We start from the raw sequence: 19,205 nt of genomic DNA on the forward strand, positions 1-19,205 counted from the left end.
AGTTCATTGTCATTCAGGAGCCTGTCTCTGCCCTCTCCGGATCTGCCACATGTATCACGTTGCCAAGCATGTGTAATGCCATGTAAATCCATCTGTAGTCTACTTAACCGGAGCTGGAGATCATCAGAGGTGCACATACATATTATGCAGCCACACAGCAGAGCACTACTGTCCGGAATGTGTACAAGATATAACAAAACTTATTATCCATTTCATGTCTTGGTGTCTTGGGGCAAACAAAAAAGACAAATTCATGCACATAAATGAATATATTGTAGAAATGGATTTCTTAATTTGTGCTCTTGATTTTCGTCATTTGATCGCACAGAATATAATCGTTGACATGATTAAGGGCTAACAGGCAACATCTGAATATCTATATATCCATATATCTGTGTCCAAACAAAACTGTATCAAATGTGAGGTGCTCCTTTAGATGAGATTATCCATAGCCTGACAGCTATCACTGTTTATTCTTCCGCTGCTGAAGGCCACACACTGCCACTAACTGATAGCTAAAGCTGGCCAGCAATGCGGAGGCAACCTCAACTTATTAGACCAACTGTAATTAAAAAGTGTTTGAACGGCCTATGATTACCTAATGATATTAATATCATGGAATTCGTTCAGCACCACAAGCCGAGCCCATTTACTGCTGGTATACTTGTTTTTTTTTAAACATCCCAGTCCACACAACCTTCATCAGGTTCATCAGGCATTACAATGAAAACCGACTCTGGAAAGAGAGACATTAGGTGCTTTTAGCCACTGTGAGGCTTTTAATGTGGAATGTCTATGGACGAAGTGGCAATGACTTTATAGATTGGAATAAAATAGCAATATAATTAAAAAAGCAAATGAAAAGCAGTATTAGGTGGAATAAATATAAACATGGCTAAAAACAGCTAAACATGGAGGAAGTGTTGAGTTTGCAGGTTGCCATAGATCATGCCGTGGTTGATACCCACAACTACTCTTTATATTATTATAAGACAAAGTTCTATTCTTTTTGGAGTTGTTATTGTTATTATCATTGTTGCTGTGCATCTCTGTCTCTCAACCTAACCCGTCGAGGCAGATGGTCGCCCACCCAGAGCCTGGTTCTGCTGGTGACTTCCTGTTAAAGGGGAGTTTTGTCGTTGCTGTCATCACCCATTGATGGAACGATGGGTCTCTGTAAATTAAAGAGTACGGTCTAGTCTAGAGTACGCTCTATATGATAAGTGTCAAAAGTTCCAATTTCAAAATAAAAAGTGTAATACATTAAAAACGTAATATTGATTACTGCAATATAAATTTGCATCAAAATGATCTAAACTTAAAGGTCCACTTACTAGTTTTCTTAGAGCTTTCAAGTGCAGTTGAAAGCTAGTGAGAGGTCATCTGAGTTTAGCTTATTTTGTCACACATACTGTTCCCATGGTCACAAATTAAATTTCAACTTGATTAAATCATTTCATTTTAAGACTGGTAGCCCTGGACTTCCATGCAGCTAGAATTAAGTTAAAAAACAAAACTACTCTTTAAAACTCCAGAACAGAATCTGAAAATATCTCTCATATCACCAATGAAAGCATTTAATAATGATAGCAAGTATAAGCACCTATCTTATTTCTCTCCAAGCAAATTCTGCACCTCTACACCTTCTACCCAGACACGCCCACCCTCGCAGCGGCAGAGTGCGTCTGACCTTTGACAGTGATCTGGGCCGTGGTCTCGATCATGCCCAGGGAGGATATGGCCACGCAGGTGTAGTTGGCAGACTGCCGGATGTTGGTGAGCTCCAGGACGTTGCGGCCAATGGGCATCTCCTCCTCCCGGGTAAGCTCCACCTCACCGCTCATCCACTTGACGTAAGGCATGGGAGCGCCGACCGCCACGCAGGTCAGGTTGACGCTGCCGCCGGGCATCACCTCGTGATTGGTGGGCGGGATGGAGAAACGAGGAGGCACGCGACGAACTGCAGGGTGTAAAGAGAGGGGGTGTGAGAGGACACAGAGGAGGGGGTGGTGGTGGGGGACCACTGGGCTGAAGTCATATTTGATCGGCCTGGCTTGTGCTGTGCTCCAGTGTTCATGAACTGCTCAGGGTGGTCGAGCCTGAACAACAACAGTTTTATTGTCCCATAGTCATTTTTCTAAAAAGCCAATTGATTTGAAGCAGTTCCTGCTCAATAAATATGCTTCAATAAAACTGGTTTCAGTTTGGATTCTGCCCTTTGGCTTACATAGTGTTAGTTGAAGTAGATTTTTAACATCTAAAGTCTAGAGTTAGAAACATATTAAAAGACAATTATAACCCTACCTTCAAGAGGTCCAGTGCTTTTATACATTTAAGATCAATTTGTTAAGATCATGTCTAACTTTCATTCGTATTGCTTGCAGTGGAGACATTTCTGCTTTTACAGCTACATTACCACGCGATAATGGAACAGTATACCGTAACGGGCTGGGTAACGCATTAGTGTTTAACTGTTAAGTGCTCCCATTGAAGAAAAATGAGCTCAGCTGAGGTGAAAGACTGTTAATGACATTTACTAGATGTCAGTGAACACGATGCATGCTTAGAGGCTGTGAAGCCTGTCAGTCACTTGTCAGCTGCCCATGGCTTTGTGAGGGACAGCGTGCTTCTGCTGGGCAGAGAGTTAGAGAGGACGTTTTGTGCTCCTGTTGTGCTTGGAGATAAGCGGGAGATAAGCGCGAGGTTAGAGAGAGAGCTCAGTGAAGCAGAGAGGTTTTCATTGTTCTGGCGTTGGCTACAGCTCACAGCGGCCTGCGTGTTGCCCGCTAATAAAGTGCTAGCGAAAATAGCTAAGGTCTCGCAGCCTTCTTATCGAGTGACGCTGCAATGCTTTAGACTAACAGATTTACAAACATTAAAGGTATCATATTCTACATGGAATCTTTGTATAATTAGCACCTGATTTACCAAAGCTGGGTTTAAACTTGACGCAGTGTCTCATCCCTCTACTACTATGTTTGTATGCACCTTCCTATAAAACCCTCAAAGGTGCAATTTAAAGGATTCAGAGCATTAATATAGCATCAAGCAACTATTGTCTATGTGAAGATATAGTGTAGTAATGTCTGCCTGATCAGAGAATGAAGTCACTCTCCCTGTGTGTGTTTTGCTATCAGAGCTTCTCTGTGATTTGTTGACATATCCGGGTCGGCCCCTCGTGCTTTTAGTGCATGTGAGTGTGTCCCTCTGGTTAGCTCACGGCCGCCGCTCTGCTCTGCTCTCATACGGCAGTTACAGCTGATAATGCCGTCTGTCGGCGTGGAAGTGCAGCACCCCCCCTATGGTACCCCTTAAGCACTGTTTGGTCTGATAGCACTGTTGCTGTAGTTCGCACTGTTCAGCTTTCTTTTTACTTGCACGTGGCACCCTGGAGCGCACAAATGTGTTCATGCTCAACGCGTTTCATTTGCCGTACTTGTAGAAACACCAGAGTGCGTAGAAACTAAATATTCTGTGAAGAAGCAAGAAGACTCAATGCCAAGGATGAGTTGTAATTAACTGTAAACTCATATCTCATATTCCTGGACTACTTTCTCTTTATATAAGCACTGTCAAGAATGAAGCAACATATTTAACGCATTCTAAAGAAACAAAGGTAGAATTTCCTGTTAATTTCATTTGGCTGGCAAAATATTTACTCATACACTGCCTGGCCAAAAAAAAAGTCGCCACCTGGATTTAACTAAGCAAATAGGTACGAGCCTCCTATTGGATAATTTGAGATGTTGAATAAAGAAGAATGTGAACCACACTGCCTCAACATCTGGAGTAAACTAATCAGGAATTTCTGTCCTGGCCCGACAATGGTGGAATGAACTCCCCACTGACGTCAGGACAGCAGAGTCGCTGCCCATCTTTCATCAGGATGAAGACTCACCTCTTCAGTGCTACCCTGAGCCTTCCACTCAGAGTCCAGACCTTAACCCCATTGAGAATCTTTGGGATGTGCTGGAGAAGGCTTTGCGCAGCGGTCAGACTCTACCATCATCAATACAAGATCTTGGTGAGAAATTAATGCAACACTGGATGGAAATAAATCTTGTGACATTGCAGAAGCTTATCGAAACAATGCCACAGCGAATGCGTGCCGTAATCAAAGCTAAAGGCGGTCCAACGAAATATTAGAGTGTGTGACCTTTTTTTTTGGTCAGGCAGTGTATGTAGATTTTTAAGACCTTCGGGTGTTCTTTTTTTATTGGTTTATTTGATTTGATAAGGGACAGTGCACATTAATGAATGGTTGGTAAAGCATTTAAAAACAAATTGGCCGTCTTTGTAAAATCCCCAGACATGTTAATAGTTCCAGGCACCTAGCTACAAAAATGTAGAGGTTCATGACAAAAGCCGGTATGACGTCATTTTCTGGAGCGCGTTCCTTGCGACGCCGTCATACAGCAAGTGTGAACCAAGCATTAGCACTGTTAGCTGCAAGCCGCCGGCTCCGCTCTCACCAAGTTGAGAGCCATTGAGAGGCAATAGAAATGCTCCCAACCTCGTATAAAACACGTGAACCTTTTGAATGCCCTTTCTGAGGCATCTCGGTCTCACCGGTGAAAGCCCTCTTGCAGGAACTCTTTACTGCAGTCTGGGACCAACGGATTAGTTTGGCTCACCCTCTCAGAGCCACATGATGTTAAAATGGCATTACCTGGTATTATTCTGGCTCTTCTCTACTACATGTCACAGTTAAATTAGTGTTCGCCGTGTTCACGTGGAAATGGAGTAAATTGAGAGCCTGTGTCTGAGGCGTGTAGCTGGATTTCTCCGGAGTATCTGGGGGTTTCCTGCTGGACCTACAGGGATTAAAACGCACCTTGATTCTACCGTGTTGCTAGTCTGCTGGAGAGAACACTGAAGGAGTCTCACCCCTACTGTTAGCCCTCTTCTTTAGCGCTCTGATCTCATTACGCCGCATCTGAGTTGGCGCGACAGTACCGCGTGAGCGTTAAACATGCTGACACGGCTGTGTTGCATAAGTGGAGCCGTCGCTCTCTTGACTTAGCCGAGCACAGGGTCACGGAAATCTGACTCACAAAGTGGGATTTAAGCTGCAGGCTGGAATCCGGGCGCGAGGAGCTTACGATGTGGATCAGAGGCTTTTCTAAGGGTTTGCTCTTGGTTTAACTACAGAGGGGAAAGAGCGGGGTTACAAATTCTATCACTCGGCCTCTCACTTAAAAAAACAAAAAAATGTAGGAGTGATGAGGCTGGAGTTGAGAACTGGAAAGTAGTAGTACGTTGGCTGAAAAATGACTGAGCTTTGGAGTACATGCATGGGCTGAATGTTACTGTGGCGGAGGAGAGAGAGCGTTTTTTTCTTTGGGCACTGCTCGTACAAGAGCAGCTTTGTCTGCTGGCATGGGGAGCAGCGGCCTCTGAAATGCAGTTGGCTGGCATTAAGACAGTGTCCTGTGGAGGCTGAAGTGCTGGAGAACATGATGTGGAAGAGCAGGAGGAGGCGAGGAGGAAGAGGGCTTTGCAAAGGGGGAACAAGATTGTCGAGGAGGATTTCGGGGCAAACTGCAGTGTCATTTGGAGTCATTTTTTACTGTGGCTTTGATGGTAGAGGACGTCCGTTTAATTAAGGTGCAATAAAGTCAACTCACATTTTTGCAACCCGACAGCTAAAATGTTAACTTTCTGGGTCGATACCATAATTGGTCAATACCAATGATCAGTGAATCTGTGTTACTTCACACTGAGAATTCTGACTTTATAAACTCACTGCTGTAATTAGTTAGCATATGACTGCATTAACAAAAGTCACATATTACTTTGAAAATGCTGTATTTATTGTGTCATTTCGTCATTTTTGTTTAACTTATTTGACATGTTACATTAAAGGAGCAGTGTGTAGCATTTAGTGATATCTAGTGGTGAGGTTGCGGATTGCAACCAACCAAATACCTCTCTGCTCACTCCTCCCTTCCCAAACATGTCAGGGAACTACGGTGGCCTTCAGGGAACATAAAAACGTGAAAGTCTCTCTTTAGAGTCGGTGTTTGGTTTGTCCGTTCTGGGCTCCTGTAGAAACATGGGGGACTATGTGAAGAGGACCAGCTCCCTAGATATGAAGGACTCATTCTAAACTAACACAACGGTTTTAGTTTCAGGTCACTATACACTAATACAAATACAAATACACTAATAGATATGAATATTATATTCCATTACTGCCAATAAATACTATAAATAAATCTTATAAATGCAAAAAAAATATATTTAACATGTATTAGGACATATATAGACTAGAAAGAGTTCAGTGTAGGTTTGCCCCTAAAATCATTGGGGAAAATTGTACCTCTCATGCCAAACTTTTATTGCATGGCAGCATATGGGACAATAATCTATTGGTGGTATTACATTTTCAGCAGGTGCACAGCAAAAGCCAGGTCTGGGCATTTTATATCCCCATTCCTCTTCCAACACACACAGGTGGCCTGCCTCTAATGTGGCCAAGTGTTTCCAGCCATCTTTGCCTCTTAGCTGAATCCTTTCAAAGTAAGATTGGCTTTGACAACTATAAATAAGCTTTTCATTTTAATGCCGATGTACCGGATGAAGGGCGCAAAAAGAAACACTTACAATTTGGATGCCAAAAGAGGGGAGTGACAGAGCTCCGTGTGTGTTGGTAAATGGAAACAGTAGAGTCAGTAAAATGTCAGAGATCTTACTGGTAGACATCATAGCATTGTAAATTACCTGTTGATATCCTTACCACAGCAAAGTGGGAGTAGGTAGGGAACTAAGACAGGATGCGTTAGCCTCAGCTGGCCAGCTGTTACATCAGCACTGTTTTCCCAATGTACTGAATGTACTGAGTACTGGATTGGAACTACTAAATCTTTAGCAAACATTTTAGTTTTACATGACGAGTGCAATAACAATGTGTGGTTTGTAGCCTATCTGTACTATTCATCCTCTTAGGAATAATGTAATGACAACTCAGCAGTAATGAACTATGGGAGGTTTTTTATGGAGCTGGAATGGCCCGCTAGTTTGTGAAGCCAACATTTGTGAAGTATTCTCAATTTATCCTAAATATATTCTAAATATGATATATACAGTAGAATGACTCTCATATTTTGGCAATATTCCACAAGTCTTAATTAGCATAAATCCAACCCTCTGTGGTCAAACTTGAACATGGAATAAACTTGAATTATGAATCTGTTCGTGTTTATTTATTTTAGGCTAAGAGTGAACCAAGGTTCATGAGCAATACCCCTCCCAGGGCCATAACGATGTCTAAACTAGAAATCAGTCAACCAGTCATGTTGCATGTTTACATCCATGTCTGTCCAAATGCCATTACTTCATCATTTTATCCTAGCTTATAAAGGCAACATTTTTGTACCCCTATAGCCTCATTATCCAGCTCCTCCTTGGGGATTCCAAGGGATTGAGACTAATGCTGATTAACAACTGGAGAGCAATTTCATATAGAAATATTGATCTGCACTTGCCAGGTGAATATGAGGCCTTCCAATTGATTGGAGTCACATAACACTGAGATGCTTGCTTGTTGATGATTAGTACTACATCCTGATGCTGGATGGTATCAGTGTGCTGGCCAGCACTGAGGGAACCGTCATGTTCTTATATTAGTCAATTAGAAACCATGAAGTTACCCGAGGACATGGAAGATGGTCACAATGGCATGACAATAGTTCATTGAGTCAGCAGTTAAAAATGATGTTATTATTGCTTCTGTTGGACTGGACAATGGCCTGATGGGTGGATGACATAGGGTGAGACTGAATTTGTCACTCAGTCGCCACAATGACATTTAGGTAGTAACAGATGCACATCAGGAGCAGCTGAGAGTTAGAAAGCAGACAAACTTGTATCTTTTACTGGCATGCCAGAGAAAGGAGGCCGGAGAAGGGGGGGAGGGTAGAGGGGACAACCAGATTTGGGAAAGCCAAGTCCTAATAGAGAAAAGGCTGAAGTTGTAGGAGATGCGACGATGGGTGGGGAAGCAAACATCCATGTGCATTGCTGAGGACGTCATGCAGCAGTGCAGGTGGAGAGGCAGTGGCATGCTTACTGCAGGATTCATAGACATCACATTGCTAAATGTTGTGAATGGCAAGTTAAAGCAGCTTTTGTCTTCAACTGGACTGATGACATCTCAACTTCAAGTCTACTGTTCATTGTATCATTTTCCTTTATTCCCATAATAACATTGGTACCGTATGCTGAGATTCTACAGTCTGTGTGCATGTAACACACAGAAAAATAAGTTGTTCTGGAAGGTTTTCTTCTCCCAGATAAAATACAACTCACAGCATCATTTTCCATTCGGTATATTTAACAATACTTGTTTCAAGTTTGTACGTGTTTTTAATAAACGGATTTTGTTGCCTAAGTAAACCTAAAAACTAAGTAAACCTAGGTTGGAAGTTTATTTAGAAAAGACAGTGTGCACGTAATGAGCCGAAATGTATGTTTCCTGTGAACATGGAAGTGTACTTAGAAATCTATGTGATGAGCATATATTTACAAGCCGCTCCCACGTGTCTAAAACTGGTGCTAGAGGCGTACGTAGAGGGTCATAGTTTAAAGCGTAGAGCCACTGGTCGAGCAACGGTATATTTTATAAGTTGCGATGTGTTGGATGCTACTCTCTATGACATGATGTCAGATAGGCATCTCAGAAACCCTGACTATCTCAGAAATCTTCCGTTTTCAAGCCCAACTTGAAGGATAATTCTTTTTTTTGTAGTAACGACCTGGAATTTCGGACTTTCTATGATGTTTTGAATGTAATATAATTTGTGTTTACAGATGTTTTTGTTTATTTTCATGTTTGGACCAAATCCCCTGTTACCTCTTGGAATTACTTATTTCTAAGAGACACTAAAGAACAAACATTTAGGCAACATGGATACATTCAAAGTGGAAGGAGACAAGTGGAGCAAGATGATGCAACTTCACTCTAGGCAGTGTAAGTTGCTACACAGAGGAGCTAACTCCCAGTTGAACTTGGTTTGAATGAAATATTCACCTTATATAAATAATACACATTGTTTCATCAAAACTCACCATCATGTAATTATTATCATATCGCCTGATTCATTGTGCTTTCCAATTTCAGTCCTGATGTTTCATAAAAAGTAATCAGTATCATGTTGTTGAAAAAAAAAAAAGACAACATTTGAAATTTGACCTTGAACAGCGAGATGCTTGCGGCACAGAAAAGCATGAGGTGCCCTTAGATAAGAAACTCAACTTGGAAAGCAGAAGTGGGAATAAATCTGTGCTGATGTACAGATTGTGCTTCTGTGCATAACATCCAGTCGCTGCATGCTGTCCAAAGCATCAATCAGCATGGCCATGACAATGTGATGATAAGTGCACCATCCAATTACAGCATTAAGCCAATGGAGTCTTAGTGCACCGGGAGTTGCAGGGGCCCTGGACCATGCCAGGGATGTGCTCATTGTGTCAAAGCAGTTGTTGAGCCAACATTCCTAGAGGTGGCCCTGCACTGAGCACCCATCATTTTAATCATGCCTTTTCCTTTTAATGGGTAAAAGAGACACAGGAAGTAGAAAATGCAATACAATATACTGTAGCTCAGTGGAGACAAAAGTAACTTCCTATTCTGAGAACTTGTATGCCTTTTCTGTGAATGATACATTCTATGCTGAAGCTGACAGGAGAATGAATGAGCCTTTATTCAGCCAGCACTGTAGCTTTTGGGTGAAAATATAACCTTCAAGTTCAACTCCAGAAAAACTGACTACAGTTTGGAGTTGTACTTAAAGGTCCTGTCTAAATTCTGTTTTTACAGCCACACTTACTTACATTAGAACGTGTGACTACAAATCAAGTGAAATTAAAATGAGTTAAGGTAAATTAAGTCAAACTGAGTTATGATTTGCTATGTTAAGTTCAGCTAGCATAGGTTTAGCTAAACAAAGTAATGTTTTGTCCATTGAGGGTGTCCATTAATTGCACACTAACCCATTCAGACGGGATATGATTTATACAGAAGGATGGTTGTAACTATCTCAGGACTGCACACAGCTTTGAATTTTATGAGTGGCTTTTGATTCATCAGACTAAGACAGTAGAAATAGTACACCTTCAACTCAAAAAGTGACACAAGGCTTTTAGACAAAAGTCCTCTCTTGGATACTCTATAAATAAAAGGTGCTAACCAGAACCATATAGGGTTCTGTGGCTTTCCTCAGGAGAACACTTTTGGGTTCCAGGTCGTACTGTTTATTAAGGTTTGATCAGGAAGCCTTTCAGGGGGTTCTACCTCAAACCCAACATAAGGGGTCATACCTAGAACCATCAGTGAAAGGTTCCATCCAGAACCTCCTATGAGGGATTCTTTAGACAGCCTTTTTTAATGTAATGGTTCAACTCAGAACACTCTCTGAAGGTTCTATAAGAAACCTTTCCACCCTCTAAGAGTGCTAACAAAAACCCACCCAGGGGGTTCTACCCGGAATCCTTTTGTATTCCAAAGGTGTCCTCTAGAACCCACCCAAGGGGATCTAGCAAGAACACTGTTATATTCCAAGAGTTCCATCTAGAAACCCACTGTGGGGATTCTACCAAAATCCCTTTTATATTCCATGTGCTACAGAGCAACCCATAACTATCATGGGTCACACTCACAGTTGTTTCCCCTCCAAAAGGATTCTTTGGATGAAAATGGTTCTTAGTGGAAACCTTAGTGTCTCAAAGAACCTCTGAGAAATACTTAGAAGCAAATGGTTCTGGGTAGAACTTCACCCCCTCAGGAAGAACCTTTATGGAATCCATATTTATAAGAGTGTAGTTGAGGTTTTTGGTTTAAAGGTGATTTTATATTTGGTCACATTTCTGCATGCACTGTAACCACTCGGCTACCAGGCGCTCCCTAGAATCCTCTTTTAATAAATTGTACTTTAATTGGATTTGATATGATTACATTTGTCTTTTCAGCTGAGAATTCACAAAGCTACACTAAATACATTTTATATTGAAAGTATGTTTTTCCCAAACTATATGAAAACCATTCATTCTCCTTTACAGTCTCTTCTGCCATTTTACTTTCATTGCGTCTCTAGTTTTCATGTCTGCCACTATTGCAGCTCCCAAAATCAAAGCCACTTTATCCAAAATTACAATCAAACTAAAATGGCTTGTTGCAGGTAACAACCAAGCACTTCCTTCCGAAAAGAGTAGTGTTTAAAATTACTTATAAGATCACTTGCGCTCATGCAGAATTTCTCCATGCATTATCTGACCTCAGACATAACGCCACAAAGAAACAAGAAAAAAACAAACAAAAGATGCATCACAAGTCTGCAAATCCACATATCAAACACAAACTAGGGCAGCGAGGGCTGCAATTCTCTCAGTAGTTAGGTAGAGCTCCTCGATGCTCTCCTATTAATGGACCAGCAGTAAGAGTCTTGGAAAAAGGCAGTAAACATGTTTGAGGCTATTTCATTCTCTTGGAGTCTAGATTTCCAAGAGACAGAGATAAGAGGAGAGCATGGTAAAAGCAGTTTGAGCTCAGAGGCTGCGGCTGAGCGTAATGATGGTCAGACAGCAGATGAGAGCTGGGACGAGCCATGCCTTTGAATTAGCCGAGACAATAAAAACATGATCAGCATGCTAGAGAGGACATCATGGGACTGACATTTTGTGAAGTGAGCACAAACTTTGAACTCAGAATATGTTGTGGGCATGAATTATGTAAAGATTGTTTTCCTTCATCAAGAAAGCTGTGAGGTGTGTGACAACAGCACAAATAAGGGCCCTAACCGGCTAGTTAAGCAAGTGACACATTCATCCCGCTCGCTGCGAGGATGACTCAGATGGTGCGATCACTAGTTCTAATTATTTCATCTTTGTTTCGAAGATATCAGTTCGGCATGGCAGATGGCCTCAAGTACAACACATTCTCGCCCTAATGTCAAATACTGCAGCTTGGTCAGTTCTCTAATCTATGACTCTCTACGTCAACTCTAATGTCAGTTTTCAAAGTGTCAGGGACGGCGTGTCAATATGAGCTTGAGCAGTACATTATCAAAATATACTTCCATCTTTACAGGAAGTTAGGTTTAGGAAACAAGACCACTTAGTTAGGGTTAGGAAAAGTGCATGGTTGACATTGACTTGATTGACTAACGACTCAAGTGACTGACGATTTACGTGACAAACCACTCACGTGACTAGTGAGTGACTAACGACTCACGTGATTAGTGAGAGACTAACGACTTACGTGACTAGTGAGTGACTAACAACTCACGTGACTCGTGAGAGACTAACGACTTACGTGAATAACGACTCACGTGACTAGTGAGTGACTAACGGCTTAGGTGACTCGTGAGTGACTAACGACTGTGACTAGTGAGAGACTAATGACTTAGGTGACTAACGACTCACGTGACTAGTGAGTGACTAATGACTAACGTGACTAGTGAGAGACTAATCACTTACGTGACTAGTGAGTGACTAATGACTAACATGACTAGTGAGAAACCTACGTGACTAGTGAGAGACTAATCACTTACGTGACTAGTGAGTGACTAACGACTAACGTGACTAGTGAGAAACCTACGTGACTAACGTGACTAGTGAGAGACTAATCACTTACGTGACTAGTGAGTGACTAATGACTAACGTGACTAGTGAGAAACCTACGTGACTAATGACTAACGTGACTAGTGAGTGACTAACGACTAACGTGACTAGTGAGAAACTTACGTGACTAACGACTCACGTGACTAGTGAGTGACTAATGACTCACGTGACTAGTGAGTGACTAACGACTAACGTGACTAGTGAGTGACTTACGTGACTAACGACTCACGTGACTAGTGAGAGACTTACGTGACTAACGACTCACGTGACTAGTGAGTGACTAATGACTCACGTGACCAGTGAGTGACTAACGACTAACGTGACTAGTGAGTGACTAACGTGCTTAGGTGACTAGTGAGAGACTAACGACTCACGTGACTAGTGAGAGACTAACGACTTAGGTGACTAACGACTCACATGACTAGTGAGTGACTAACGACTCACATGATTAGTGAGAGACTAATGACTTACGTGACTAGTGAGAGACTAACGACTCATGTGACTAGTGAGTGACTAACGACTTACGTGACTAGTGAGAGACTAACGACTTATGTGACTAATGACTCACGTGACTATTGAGTGACTAACGACTTACGTGACTAGTGAGAGACTAACGACTTATGTGACTAATGACTCACGTGACTAGTGAGTGACTAACGACTTACGTGACTAGTGAGAGACTAACGACTTACGTGACTAATGACTCACGTGACTATTGAGTGACTAACGACTTACGTGACTAGTGAGAGACTAACGACTTATGTGACTAATGACTCACGTGACTAGTGAGTGACTAACGACTTACGTGACTAGTGAGAGACTAACGACTCATGTGACTAGTGAGTGACTAACGACTTACGTGACTAGTGAGAGACTAACGACTTATGTGACTAATGACTCACGTGACTAGTGAGTGACTAACGACTTACGTGACTAGTGAGAGACTAACGACTTACGTGACTAATGACTCACGTGACTATTGAGTGACTAACGACTCTTGTTGACTAGTAAGAGACTAACGACTTATGTGACCAGTGAGTGACTAACGACTCACGTGACTAACTACTCACATGACTAGTGAGAGACTAACAACTCACGTGACTGGTGAGAGACTAACGACTTACGTGACTAACGACTCACGTGACTAGTGAGAGACTAATGACTTACGTGACTAACGACTCACGTGACTAGTGAGTGACTAACGACTTACGTGACTAGTGAGAGACTAACGACTTACGTGAATAACGACTCACGTGACTAGTGAGAGACTACCGACTTATGTGACTAGTGAGTGCTAACGACTCACGTGACTAACTACTCACATGACTAGTGAGAGACTAACAACTCACGTGACTGGTGAGAGACTAACGACTTACGTGACTAACGACTCACGTGACTAGTGAGTGACTAACGACTCACGTGACTAGTGAGTGACTAACGACTCACGTGACTAGTGAGTGACTAACGACTTACGTGACTAGTGAGAGACTAACGACTTACGTGAATAACGACTCACGTGACTAGTGAGTGACTAACGACTTACGTGACTAGTGAGAGACTAACGACTTACGTGAATAACGACTCACGTGACTAGTGAGTGACTAACGACTCACGTGACTAGTGAGTGACTAACGACTTACGTGACTAGTGAGAGACTAATGACTTACGTGACTAACGACTCACGTGACTAGTGAGTGACTAACGACTTACGTGACTAGTGAGAGACTAACGACTTACGTGAATAACGACTCACGTGACTAGTGAGAGACAACCGACTTATGTGACTAGTGAGTGACTAACGACTCACGTGACTAACTACTCACATGACTAGTGAGAGACTAACAACTCACGTGACTGGTGAGAGACTAACGACTTACGTGACTAACGACTCACGTGACTAGTGAGAGACTAATGACTTACGTGACTAACTACTCACATGACTAGTGAGAGACTAACGGCTTAGGTGACTTGTGAGTGACTAACGACTAACGTGACTAATGAGAGACTAATGACTTACGTGACTAACGACTCACATGACTAGTGAGAGACTACCGACTTACGTGACTAGTGAGAGACTAATGACTTACGTGACTAACAACTCACATGACTAGTGAGAGACTCACGTGATTAGTGAGAGACTAACGACTTACGTGACTAGTGAGTGACTAACAACTCACGTGACTCGTGAGAGACTAACGACTTACGTGAATAACGACTCACGTGACTAGTGAGTGACTAACGACTAACGTGACTAGTGAGAGACTAACGGCTTAGGTCACTAGTGAGTAATTAACGACTCACAAGACTAACAGCTCATGTAACCAGTGGTGATAAGAAAAACATGAGCTACAGAACTGTTTTCATTTCTGAACTATAATGGTTACAGTGTCTCAAAAGTTAGGTTTGAATTTTTTTCAGGTAAAAAATGTATCGTTAAGATTTTAAATTTTTCAAAGTAAGCCTAGATGCACCTATGTTTTCAGGGATGTAAGGAATCAGTAGCTGGACAAGACCAGCTGGTCAATATTATTATCAATCTAATATTTGTTGCTGCTAAAATGTGTTTGTTTGGCTACTTCCATGTACTGATCTGCTGCACAAATATATTGAAGAGAGAATAACAGGTGTATCTTTTGTGTTGAGGTCCGTCCACCGTTGTCCCAATTGCAAACTAAAGTTAGTAATCCCGAGAAAATAAAGACGAATTGCAGCGGAAAAAAGAAGAATTTCACCTCACACAGTTCCTACTTCCTACAATTTGATCTCAGTGTCACCTCCTCCATGTAATTCTTTCCTGGTGAGGAAATGTCATCTTTTGGACAAAAAGCACATCATTGGCATTAAAGACATGCCCATTTCACAAAATTTCAGAGGAACAAGCTGCATGGAGCAACATGGGATGTGGTGCAAGGCAGCAAATATTGTGGGGGACGGGGGTTAGTTGGGGTAGCAAAGGGGGTGCACTGAGGGGGTTGGGGTCCTGAGAGAGGGGCCGGGACGGGCCTGAGGCGCCCAGCGAGATGCTGGCGCAGCACGGCTCCAGTCTGCCAGGCCTCAGCTTTAGGGAGGGTAAAGAGTGAAGAAAACCAACCTTCCCGTTGATCTGAGTGGTGACATTTTGGTTTGTGATATTTGGATGGCGGAGTGCAATGATGATGGAGGGGTTTAAGATAAAGTGAAAAAGAAGAAAAAAAAAAGAAACAACAAGAGGGGCAAAATAAGGAGTAGGAGGAAGAAGACAAGGAGAAACAGAGAGAGTAAAACAGGCAAATATCTGCTTATCCATTAACGAGTGAGAAAATCACAGTAGAGACGACGGCCTGTGCAGTGAGGTGACAAGCACACACGCACACACACACTTCAAATGACACATAACAATGCAGTGCACACAATCAAAAGGATACACTCTCACATGAGCACAAAGAGACACATCACCGGTGCGAATCTTAATGTGACTGTACAACACAGCGCTACTCCTGTGTTTCCAGTCGACACACACACATATGGACGCACAGAAGCGGACACGCACACACACACACGCGCACACACACACAGCCCTCCCTGTCCTCAGCTCTGCTGCAGCCCTTCAGAGCCGGTGAAATTAAGGCGGCGTTAAGGAGGCCGAGGCTCGCCGACAACCAGACTTCATTAGGCACGCCGAAGCAGACAGCGTGCTGCTACCCACATTTATTCTGCCCATTGACTCTGAGCGAGCTCAGCCGCCGTGCCCCAAAATCAATGAGCGCATGAAGATGGTTTCCCCTGATTGGATTAGTCAAACACTCACCTTGGAAATTTGTGCTCCTTTTGCCACTTGCCCAGGCCTAACTGAGAACAAATTCATTTTTCTATGGAGGGATGAGCTAATATGGCATTAAAGGCTGTCCTGTTGGTCCACTTACCCACCACCTGATGACAACACGGGCATTTAAGTAATAAGTGTTCAAGGACTCTGACTTCTGGGGCTGAAGTTGTATTTTCACTGCTGTGTAATGAGTCAGATTGACTGATTTAATACCAAAAAAACACCTTACCACCCAGGCTATCTGATAATTAAGAGACATGTTTCCATGGTAACAGTGGGAGACACCTGCTGACCAGTGGCACAGAATGAGCAAAACATGGCTCATTATTTGTGGTACAATGTTGTGTGAAGTGAGGAAAACTAGTCACAAACTGATGAGTCAGCAGAAGTACTCAGCCCTGCCACATTAAAGGAGTACTTCACCCCTAAAATGACCATCTGTATCAGTTACTCCCCATGTGTTACCTTGAATTCTTGAAGAAAACTTTTCTCAAATTCCTCCTCGGTGAACGGAGAATCCAAAACCGGAGGATAGTCTTGATGGACTGAAGTAAATGGGGAACGCGTTTACCAAGAGCAAAACAATGTCAGAACATCCTTTTACATTCTAAAACTGTAAACCGCTAGCAGAGCGGATTTGTGTGTAAATGAACACAACATCATCTTCCATTATCTTGAACAGCTAAAGCAGCAATTTCAGAGACATATCCGTTTGATAAATCACAACTTTGTGTTGTTGAAAACATATACACTTTACATATAAATGAGACCAAAAAAAGCATTTAGGTGGAGGTAACAGGCTATTTGATTCTTTTTATTTACTCTTATCAGTGAAAAAAAAATGTATGCTAGCCTTTAATATTAGATTCAATGTAATGAATACGCTACATTTATCAGAACAGGCTCCGTCATGTGGCCCAAAAGTGTACCGCAGATATAATTGTTAAATAATAGACCATGGATAGAATTCTGCTAATATATTTGACGACCCAGATAGAATCTCCTGCGACCACCTTTTGGTCCCGACTCATTCTTTAGGAATGACTGATGTAAAACACTTCTGCATAAACAGTCTCACTCACAGACAAACACCAACATGGCGACAGACAAACACCAACATGGCGACAGACAAACACCAACATGGCTACAGACAAACACCAACATGGCGACAGACAAACACCAACATGGCTACAGACAAACACCAACATGGCGACAGACAAACACCACTTTAGGAATGACTGATGTAAAACACTTCTGCATAAACAGTCTCACTCTTGCGCAAGCGCGCTACTTGTCCATGCGAGTCCAGACAGGTCAAGACGAGTCCAAAGTGTTTTAAATACTAAGGTTTTAGTATGCATGTGTTTGGGAAGAAGGATAAATGACACTTGGATTATGCTGCACTAGTTGTGTGAGAGTCCGTAGTGTTGTTGTGATGTTTTGATATAGATTCGGCCTCCATTTACTTCAATTCATCCAGAATTCTTTTCAGTTTTTGGATTCTCCGTTCACCATGGAAGCATGAGAGAATAACAATGTTTCCTCCAAGAATTCAAGGTAAAATCAGGGTGAGCAAGAACAATCATACCCACTTAATTTAGTGAACTGACATTGTTTGAGAATAAACAATGGATCCCCATTTTTTACAGCTGTGAGACGCGGCTGAAAGCACCAGAAAAGCTTGTGATTGACCCTTGAGTTGAAATGAATTGACACAATTCAGTCATAGTCTCACTTTATTTACTCACCACTTAGTTTTGAAGGCATTTTAGTGTAATTTTCTTGATTTACAGATACATATAAAGTAGTACACACTTACTTAAATATCATCATGGAGCCTTTCGTCAATCAAATTAGTGTGTTAAAGTGCTATCATTGAGCACTGAAGCCAACTATCCACAGAGTGTGTATTTGATATCATAATTATTTTGTCTTGATGGATAAGTGGACCAAGAGGCCTCTCTCTGTTCCAGGTAAAGTCTTGTATATGAACAACAACATCCACAGGCACATCCTCTCACAAACAACAGGGCAAACTTAAAAAGCTGTCTCACATGTCCAAGAGAAGAGGTGCAAATGAAGCAAAGCACATGAAACAATGACAGAGAGCTGCCATCATGTGTAGACAGAAGGATAAGCATTGTAGAGATGAACAGAAACATATACAGTGTGTGTGTATATGACTGACACATGAGTGGAGGAGGGATTGTGGACTGGGACACCAAATACAGAGAAATAGAAGAAATAAAAAAACGCTTACAAGACAAAAAAGACAAAGAGAAAAAAGAAGACAGACACTTTTGGAGACGTAGGCGACCAGCACACCTGGAGAGGTTAAAGGTTATGGCAACACAGACAGGAACCTTGAAAAGACAAGCAGAAATAACAAATCATATACTTCACGATCTGACTTTGTTGGCTACGGCTCTCTGTTTGCTTTAGTGGGGGACGCTTCTTGCAAAAAACAATGACATTTTAATTGCTGACGAATATAATACTCCTATCTATGTAGAAGCAGCCAAAAAAAATAGCTACAAAACTATGTCTTAATTTTTGGGATGTCTTGGAAAGGGCTTTTTTTAAGTTCACAATGTCGATGTTGGGTATGAGCACTCTGTGATCTGTTATTGGGAAACTGATGCATCTGTACCTGGTGGAAACCTCTGGGCCTGAAAAATCAAGTCAATGCAGAAGTGTCTTAAACTTGTATTTGTCGCTCTTGTTGCAAAAAGAAGTCTGTTTGTATAGAAGTCTATGAGAAAATGACTCTACTTCTCTCTTG

At 42.0% G+C, this 19,205-nt stretch overlaps 1 protein-coding gene across 1 annotated transcript in view; it reads right to left on the bottom strand.

Annotated features, from left to right (window-relative positions):
• Window positions 1-19,205, bottom strand: part of ptprfa (protein tyrosine phosphatase receptor type Fa) — a gene marked incomplete at its 5' end in the record, with an annotated part of 228,342 nt that overhangs the window by 136,453 nt on the left and 72,684 nt on the right. Inside the window, one exon of the mRNA XM_079158514.1 lies at window positions 1,691-1,960. Within this exon, the coding sequence (XP_079014640.1) occupies window positions 1,691-1,960 (270 nt within the window). The remainder of the gene's footprint in view (window positions 1-1,690; window positions 1,961-19,205) is intronic.

The sequence above is a fragment of the Pholis gunnellus genome (genome assembly GCF_910591455.1).
Source record: "Pholis gunnellus genome assembly, chromosome: 4".
Classification (NCBI taxonomy): Eukaryota; Metazoa; Chordata; class Actinopteri; order Perciformes; family Pholidae; genus Pholis; species Pholis gunnellus.